Raw genomic sequence first — 9,469 nt, forward strand, 5'->3', positions numbered from 1 at the left:
TATGTTAAACCATCTCACCTGTAATAAATTGTAGCTAGTTTGCACTGCATTCCACAAACAACTCAGGTCACGTTCTGTTTGACAGACATTGCCTGTTGGCAGAATGCTCAGCTGTAGTAAAATAAATTTTAAATGTTGAGTAAAAGACCTGATTAAGTGGAAAGATTTGTACAAAGGTAAGAAATATGGTTTTTAAAAAAATAACACAACTGGAAGTAAAATCATAAAGGGTCATAAATATTAAAATGTTAAATAGTCACAGAAGAGCCACTGATTTACTAATGAATTTATTCATTTAACAGATATTTATTGAGCATCTTCTATGTGCTGGGTTGTCTCCTAAGTGAGTGATAGGGAATATGATAAAAAACAAAGCCCACTTCTTCACAGAACTTTCTTTTCAGTGAGAGTAACAGATAGCAACCAAAAAAAACCTTTTTAAAGTCAAAACCCAAGTAAACATATACTTACTCAGGGTAGTGATAAGGGCAAAGATGGCATAGGAGAATAGAGTATGGGGGAAGAGTGGCAACAAATATACACAGTGTGGTCTAGGGATGACTCACTGCTAGGGTGACATTTGTGAAGAGGCTTAAAGGAAGTTAAGAAAGTTGAGAAAGCCTGGGCTGCAGATTCCAAAGGGTAGATTGTAACAGACAGTGGCAACCACAGGTGCAGAGGCCCTGAGGCAAGAATACACCTGTGACAAGGATGACCTACTGGAAGGGAATATTTGCAAGGAGGGTTGGTAGGAAAAGAAAGTAAAAGGAGTGGAGATGCTGGGAACTTGGGAGATGTGGGCAAGATCAAATAAGACCTCTGCAAATACTCTGGCTTCTCTTCTGAATGAAATGAGTAGTCAGTGGAGGCTTCTCACCAGAGTGACAAAGTTAAATATGCATTTTAAAATGATAGCTCTGGAAGAATTAAAAATGCAAACAAGGGGATCAGGGGAGAGATAACAGTGGAGTTTGAATCAGAGTGCTAGCTGTGGAAGAGGTGAGAAGTACTTGAATTCTACATATAATATGAAAGTAAAGCTGAAATAATTTGCTAATGGATCAGGTATGATGTGGGAGAGAGAGATAGGAATTTAAGATGACTCTAAAGCATTTAGCCAAAGAATTGGATTGCGATGGAGGATACCACAAGAGTAGGTTTGGAATCAAAATAAAACATTTGATTTTGGAAAACATGAGGTTAGCATTCTGTGCTGTCCGAATCAGCAGTTACTGGCCAAATGTTGGTATTAACATTTACATATTAATTAATGAAAGTTAAAATTTACAATTCAATTCCTCAGTTGCATTTGCCACATTTTAAGTGCCCAGTATGGAGAAGGAAATAGCAACCCAGTCCAGTTTTCTTGCCTGGGAAATCCCATGGACAGAGGAACCTGGTGCTTTCTAGTCCACGGGGTTGCAAAGAGTCAGACACAACTGAGCAACTAAACAACAACATAGCAGAAAGGGCTTGATTGACACCAGATAATAGAAGTTGAACTATATTTGTTCTTGTTCCACCCAGTGGTTCTCAACTAGGTATGGTAGGATACCCTTAGAAGACATCTGAAAATGCATAGGGTGTTTGGGATAGACATGGGTGTCATGGGCATTTTGTGGCAATGATCTTAGGACAGTGACTTGTCACAGTCCAGCACAATGAAGACAAGTTCTCTCATTCAAAATGTCAACAGCTTCTCCACGGAAAAAGAGTGAGTCTGCCCTCCTTCTAGCAATACTCCACAGTCCATAAAGTGAAGCAATATAGACATTAGAACATGGTGCTGGTCTCAGATAAACTTGTGTACAATCTGTTCTGACTTGAACTTGCTGTATGGCTTGGGATCATTTCCTAGATCCTGAACTTCGTTTCCTCATCTAAATAATGCAGAAAACAATTATTAATATACATCATCTAGGGTGGTTCTCAGAATTATGGAACTCTTATAGTACTTGGCTCAGTGTCTGGCTCAGGAAGTCATATAAATGTACACTATTACTAGAAGTGGAAAAAGAGGATGAAAGAGGAAGTCCAATATAGAGACTTAAATAAGCAAGATGTAAATTCAAATAGAAAAGGAAGTCTAGAGCAGCACTGTCCATCCAAAAATATGGATCAAAAAAAAACCTGCAAGTGTTTTTTCAGCACATGCAACATTTAAATGTTCCCCAGCCACATTAAAAAAAGCAAGAAACAGGTAAAATTAATTTTATTAATATCCAATATTTAAGTAACCAACTATATCCAAAAATTTTATTTCAATATATAATCAAAATAAAAATCAGAGGCATTTTCAATTTTTTGGTATCACTTTCTTTAAATTTTATGTGTATTTTACTTACCCAGTGCTCAGCAGCCACATGGGGCTACAGCACAAGACTACAGTATAAATGAATCTAACTCTTTCATTGACTGCTAACATTCAGTAATTAAAAGATTCTTACAAGTTAACATTTCAATGTGTAGAGGGTGGTTTCATAAAAGTCTCAAGTATCACATTTAGGAAATTTAACTCAGGATCTTCATATAAGCTGAGGCATGCCAGAGTTGTAGAATGATTGATCAGTCATGAGTGGGCTCAATGAGTTGTAGGTTCCCATTCCAACTCTACAACTTCCTGTGTCCTTGAACAAGTTAGCTAGTCAAAAACCTGTGTTCTTACTTTCGAAAGAAATAATGGTACTAGCTTCCCTAAAGATTTATGAGGATCACGTACACAGTATTAGCCCAGTGCCTACAGAAATTTTCCAAATGTGAACTGTTGATATTTGCTATGTGGGTTGAGAAACAGGGCAGAAGTCACAAGAATTCCAGTTATTCTTTACATATACACACAAGTATTTCAGAGTTGAATTACTTTTTTAATTACTTTTGTTAATAAAACAAGAGAACATTGTATGCTCTCAGAGCTGAGCATTTGTCACCGTGAGTGCAATGATTTGTCCCTGTGGTCAGATATAACTCAACCTCTGGAAGACAGTCTGGCACCTGGTAGGTCCTCAGAAAGTTTATTAAAAGGATTTTTGGCTACAGAATTCCTGAGCAGTAGTTATAAACACACTATTGAAAATATGATTACTAGCCAATGATGGTGATTTAATCTTTATTCTTATATTTAAATTATAAAGTTTATGTAGCTGTTTTTGAACAGTCTCTGCCACAAATTTAAGATCCTTGAGTTGATACAAAGTTCAAAAACACAAGGCAAGATTAATTATTGGTAGCTTATTAGCCACAGAAGTAGTTCTATATATAAATTACTAAAATATAATCTCAATACGGTATCCTCAAGGCTATCCCACTTATTCCATTTGTAAATGTTAAAATTCATCACTAAATTCCTATAAAGTTTAAAAAAGCATGCAACACTGGTGTAGCACAAACAGATTTATTTACTAACCAAAGAGATGACCCTAATTAAACACTTTGAAATAGTTTAATTGTTTGTGATAAAGATAATTGAATGCAATAATGAAAAAAAAACCCAGCAGTATGGAGATTTGCTCATTGAACTGAGCTCGTTCATCCTCGCAACTAATTTCTGTGCAAAATGATGATGGAGTTTTTATTCTACTTTTTCATAGACCCGAGTACAGGTAACATTGTTCATGACGCATACCTAGGAGAAAGAATGTCATTGAAAAGAGGCAAGTTAGTCTTACATTACAGAGTAATGGTGGTAGTTGAATGCTAGGATCACAATCCTACAAAACACTGAAAATCTACTTCACAGATGGAGAAAATGCACTTGAGGATTCCTGGGTTTGAAAAGCTAGAACCTGTTATTTTATTTATGATGTGTATACGCTTTACTGAAAACTACTGATTTGCAATATCTAAACTATTCATTTAGTTTTAGCAAATACTATTCCTCATTTTAAAGAAACAGAAAAATGTAAGCTCAAGATTATATAGTCATTTTTTACAAACTGAAGGTTTGTGGCAACCCTGCATTGAATAAGTCTATGGAGCCATTTTTCTAACAGCATTTGCTCACTTTCTGTCTCTGTGTCACATTTCGTTAACTTTCACAATATTTCGAAATTTTTCATTATTACTATTATGTTGGTTGTGGTGATTAGTGATCTGTGATATTACTCTTACAATCTGGGGGCTGTTTTCAGCAAAAAGTATTTTTAAAATTAAGGCAGATATATTGTTTTTTCAGACAGAAAGCTATTGCATACTTAATACAATAGTGTAAATATAAATTTTATATGCACTGAGAAACCAGAAAATTTATGTGACTCACTTTATTGCGATGTTCCATTTATTGTAGTGGTCTGGAATCGAACCTACAGCATCTCTGAGGTGTGCCTGCACTGCAGACGGAGCAGCAGAACATGGACTAGACCCAGCTCCTGCTATGTCATCTTCTCTAGCTCCACAAAGGGCTTTCTTTGGTTATTAAGTATTCTTGTATTTATCTTGTTGTTTGGCAGTTTTTTTTCCTTCAACCTAGTTCTCCTGATCATGATCAGTGATCTAGAACACTTATGTGAACTATGAATTCATATAAGACATAAGATGTCAGACACTTACCACCACTAATTTCCCATCTTCCAGTTTTCTTGTTATTGTGCTTTCCTTTCCATCCCATTCCTGATGCTGAACCAATGCGCCATCTGTAAAGTTGCAGACAGTCTGCCAAAATAAAGTATCCTTTTTAATCTTCCAGAGCACAATGAAAAAGAGTTTCTGTGACTTATAACCTCCTTAATCAACATTTTTTTATCTTTTCCCTTCTGAGTCTACTTCACCTCATTAACCCATACTAATTTCATTCATAATGTAGTTTGTGCTTTTCAATCTAGATGTCCCTTAAAACTATTTTTACAAAACAGATTAAGTTGTGAAGTCAGTATTTTCACTAATTTGTCAAAGCTCAAATTCATAAAACAACTTGAGACTTTTTCATTAAGTTCTGGCCTGGAAGTAGTAAGAATGTCATTAATAGAGTTAATCATTCTGCAAGCTTCTGTGATATTACAAATTATAATTAACCTGAGTCTTTCTGCCATCAGCTGTGGTCTCTTCAAACTTCTCTCCCAGTTTACAGGAAAACTGTGTTGTTTTCAAAGTGCTCTCAGTTTTTATGCTGAGGTTTTTGCCATCAGAAGTGATGATACAGTCTGGTTTGGCCATCGAACCCACTTTTCGCAGAGCCATCCCCACTCCTGTAGAAAGTTATACCATGTTAGACACCCGGAAGACCAAAGTTCTCGTTTACATAATAAAAGCAGTAATTCAATTGCAATCACCACGCTGTGCATATTTTCAACTATTCAGTCATCAATGGGGAAGGCAATGGCACCCCAGTCCAGTACTCTTGCCTGGAAAATCCCATGGACGGAGGAGCCTGGTGGGCTGCAGTCCATGGGGTCGCTGGGAATCAGACACGACTGAGTGACTTCACTTTCACTTTTCACCTTCATGCATTGGAGAAGGAAATGGCAACCCACTCCAGTGTTCTTGCCTGGAGAATCCCAGGGACGGGGGAGCCTGGTGGGCTGCCATCTATGGGGTCACGCAGAGTTGGACACAACTGAAGCAACTTAGCAGCAGCAGCCGTCATCAGTAACAAGTGTGAACATACACATATCCAGTGCTTACCAAACACTAGTACCTGACGTATACTATTCATGGAAGCCGGGCAAGGGCCTTGTGAGAGGTAGATAGTCTCCATCTGACAGATGAGTAAGTGAGGCATTGATGTAACTTACTCAAGCCCATCCAGCTAAGAAGGGAGGTGCTGAGAACCAACAATGCGGGCAGTCTAGCTCTAAATCTCAGCTTTTAAGATACCATGCCATGTTGGCCCTCAGAAACTTAAGGAAGGGATCCTGACTTCTATACTTTCCTCAGTTCTGCCAACCACTGTATTATATGACTCCAGCACATAGTCTAGCACATAAGTCCCTGATAAATATTTGATTAGTAAACTACACAAAATCAGTATCAATCCTGAGATATTCAAATTGCAGTTTTAAGAGTTAACCGCACAATCATGATGCTAACAAACAGGAAAAACCTTACCCTCACAAATAGTATTTCAGAACTCTGTAACTCAGATTACTCTATTAATACATTTATTTTATAATCTATGTGTTTCCCCCTAATATTAACATTTAGTGGGAAACTTGGTTCTAGGCCAAATCTCAGTTTCATGGATGAGGCGACCACAGCCTAAGCAGAGTAACTGACTTGATGGTGAACACGCAGCCCGGCTTGACACGTCCCCGCGGAGCCTTCTCTTTTCCAGCTAGGCTCTGGTGCTTTGTTTCATTAGCTGAGTCATTATTTTCTCACTTTGGACAAATAAAGGGCTCTGCTCTTTCCACACCTTGATTGCTCTCTAAAGAATTGTACCTTGACAACCTTCCTGACTCCAGAACTCTGGAAACAAGCCATGTGACAAACACGTTCGGTTTCAGTGGGCAGAGAAACCGCCTTCTGTGGTCCTCACTCAGGTGAACACACACATATGTATTTCTTCTTTGTGAGTGCAGTTAGTTGCTTTTCGTCCAGAGTCACCTTGATCAAGGCATAGAGCGGAGGGGAAAACAAAAATACTGCCTTGTTTTATTCACAGGATCATAAACACACTCAAGATTCACCAGAGCCAGACTTAACCAGCCATCAGCTAGAAGGTGTGTTTCTGAAGTACTTCAGGGTACGCTGGTGTCTAGGTCTTTGTAATGACTTCTTCACTCATTTAACATTTGGTAATAGAAAGTTACTATTTGCGGGAGGCTAGCTTCTAAATGGAGAAGGCAATGGCACCCCACTCCAGTACTCTTGCTTGGAAAATCCCATGGACAGAGGAGCCTGGTAGGCTACAGTCCATGGGGTCGGGAAGAGTCGGACACGACTGAGCGACTTCAGTTTCACTTTTCACTTTCATGCATTGGAAAAGGAAATGGCAGCCCACTCCAGTGATCTTGCCTGGAGAATCCCAGGGACAGGGGAGCCTGGTAGGCTGCCGTCTATGGGGTCGCACAGAGTTGGACACGACTGACGTGACTTAGCAGCAGCAGCTTCTAAAACAGCCCTACAGCCCCAGCAGTTGTGTCAGACAGAATCTTTGCTATGCTTCACTTCCTAGGGGCCTGTGACAAAAGATCACCTTTGCCAATCTACCCAATGTCGCAATCAGCACTCTATCGTTGTCACCAGATTATGAAACAGACAACAGAAAATCCAACACCATTTTGAGCGAGAGAACTCGAATCTCCCTACAGAGACGCATCCTCCCTTGGAAGGCTTTTAAGAAGTCAAGTGCCTCACCCTGTAGAACAGACTCTAGCTTCATCTAGGTCACTAGAACTGACTCGAATTTGTTCTTTTTTCTGGCTGAGTAGTAGTCCAGTGTATATATGTACCACATCTTCTTTATCCATATTCATCTGTGGATGGACATCTAGATTGCCTCCATGTCCTGGCTATCCTAAAGAGTGATGGTATGAATACTGGGGTACACGTGTCTTTTACAATTTTGGTTTGCTCAGGGCACATACCCAGTAATGGAGTTGCTAGGTATTAAGGCATATATATGGAATCTAGAAAAATGATACTGATGAACCTATCTGCAGGGAAGGAATAGAACTGTAGATATAGAGAATGGACTTAATGACACAGTGAGGGAGGAGAGAGTGGGAGGAATGCAGAAGGGAGCATCAACATGCACACACTATCAGCTGCAAGATGGATGACTGGCGAGAAGTTGTGTAGCACTGGGAGGCCAGTCAGGTGCTCTGTGATGACCTGGAGGGATGGGATGGGGGAAAGGGAGGGAGGCTTGGAAGGGAGCGGATATATGCATAATCATGGCTAGTTCCCCTTGCTGTACGGCAGAAATCAACACAAGACTGTAAAAATTTTAAAAATAATAATTAAAAAAAAAAATCAAGTGTCTTGGGCAAGGCCACGCCCATCTTGGACGCAGTTGGAAAGCAGCTGAAGGACCGGCAGTTTCTGACTGCGGTTCCCCGCGAAGCCTCTCTGCGCTCCACCCTCTAGACGTAGAAGGCTGCAGGGCACCGCTACCCCGGGTACACTCGACCTCGCCGCGCTCCTCCCACACGCCACCCGGCCACCGCAGCGCCCAGTCGAGCAGTGCCAACAGGTCACTGTCGCCAGCGCCACGCCTCTGAGCCCCGCTCCGGGGCGTGGAGAGAAGATGCTCTGATGTTCCACCGGGGGAGCCCGGCCAACCCAAAATGGCCCGACGCACGCGGCGAAGGCGGGCGGGGGCTCTGGGGGTGGGGGAGATGCAGCCGAGAGCGCAATGGAAGCTGAAGCGGTAGCCCGGATTTCGGCTGGAAACCGAGTCCCGGTGTAGAAAAGGCAGGGGACCCTGCGCGCCACCTGGGAACAAAAGATGCGGCAAGGTGGGCCAAGGCAAGTGGGTGCGGCCACGACCGGGCGAGTGCGAGGGAGGACGATGGCAGAAGAGCGGACGAGTGGTGGGGGAAGAAAATTCGGGAAAGTTAAGAGGGCCGCCTGGAAGGCGCGAAAGAAAAGAAGCTCGGAGTGGGAGAGGAGTGAGCGCGCTAAAGGGCAGGAAAGCAGGGGTCGCGTGGGCCCGGGGAAAGCGGCAGAGAGCGGGGCAGATCATGAGGCCCACAGTCCGGGGAATCCGGAGCGGGCGGGAGGCGCTCTCTCCGCTGATAAACTGCGATGAGGGTGGGAGGTGGAGGATAACGGAGTCGGGGGTAGGCGGCCGCGCACGCCCAGCCTTTCAGCCTAGCACGCCGAAGGGGGCCTACGGCCAGACAGCCACACACACGTGCCACCTCACCGTATGGCGCCGTATGGCGGGGAACCTCACCTACTTCCTTCATGTATTCGTCAAAGCCTTTGCTCTCCACTAAGCGCCATCTTCCTACCAGCTGCTGAATGGTGGCCATGGTGGGTCCGAGTGGACAGGCGTGACAGGCGAGCGGAGCAGGGTCGAGCGCCGGGAATCAGGCGTGCGGTTGCCGGGCCACGCGCGCGGCTTTATAAAGGCAGAGCGCGCGCGCGGGCGGTGCCCGGCGACCAATGAGAAGCGCGCCTCGTCCTCCCGACCCGCCCTCCGCGCCCCCGGGCCTGGCTCCTGGGGTCCAAGAGAGCTAAACTGCTCCACCTGCCGCGGCGGCTGGGGCTCCGCGGGCTCCTCCTGCAAGCTGGGACTAGTCCTAGTCCGACGCGCCCCACGCCGCCACGGACGCCAGCCCCTGCGCCGCCCGCGCCTCCGCACGCCCAGGAAGCCAGAGGGGCTACGGACGGACCCGACCCGGCTCTCCCGGGCCCGTTGATCCCATGCCAAGCTGCCGCCCCTCCTCCCGTTCGTGACACCCCCAAAGAATCGATTAGCCTTCGTTCGGTTCCCATTGCAGGAATTGATTAGTGGCTTAATTGATTGATCGGTAAACTTCTTCGCCTCTTTAATGCACTGCTGGGGCGAGAGGTTGGGGGACAAACC

The 9,469-nt window shown here is 43.5% G+C and overlaps 1 protein-coding gene across 1 annotated transcript; it reads right to left on the bottom strand.

Annotated features, from left to right (window-relative positions):
• Positions 1–3,375: 3,375 nt before the first annotated feature.
• On the bottom strand, positions 3,376–8,990 carry FABP5 (fatty acid binding protein 5). Its single transcript, XM_065903294.1, has 4 exons — positions 8,834–8,990; positions 5,008–5,180; positions 4,546–4,647; positions 3,376–3,622 (listed from the first exon to the last, which is right to left on the bottom strand). The coding sequence occupies exons 1-4, from the start codon at positions 8,910–8,912 to the stop codon at positions 3,569–3,571; spliced, it is 408 nt and encodes a 135-aa protein (XP_065759366.1). The 5' UTR covers positions 8,913–8,990; the 3' UTR covers positions 3,376–3,568.
• Between the last annotated feature and the right edge of the window lie 479 nt (positions 8,991–9,469).

This window comes from Muntiacus reevesi, chromosome 12 (genome assembly GCF_963930625.1).
Source record: "Muntiacus reevesi chromosome 12, mMunRee1.1, whole genome shotgun sequence".
Taxonomy (NCBI): domain Eukaryota; kingdom Metazoa; phylum Chordata; class Mammalia; order Artiodactyla; family Cervidae; genus Muntiacus; species Muntiacus reevesi.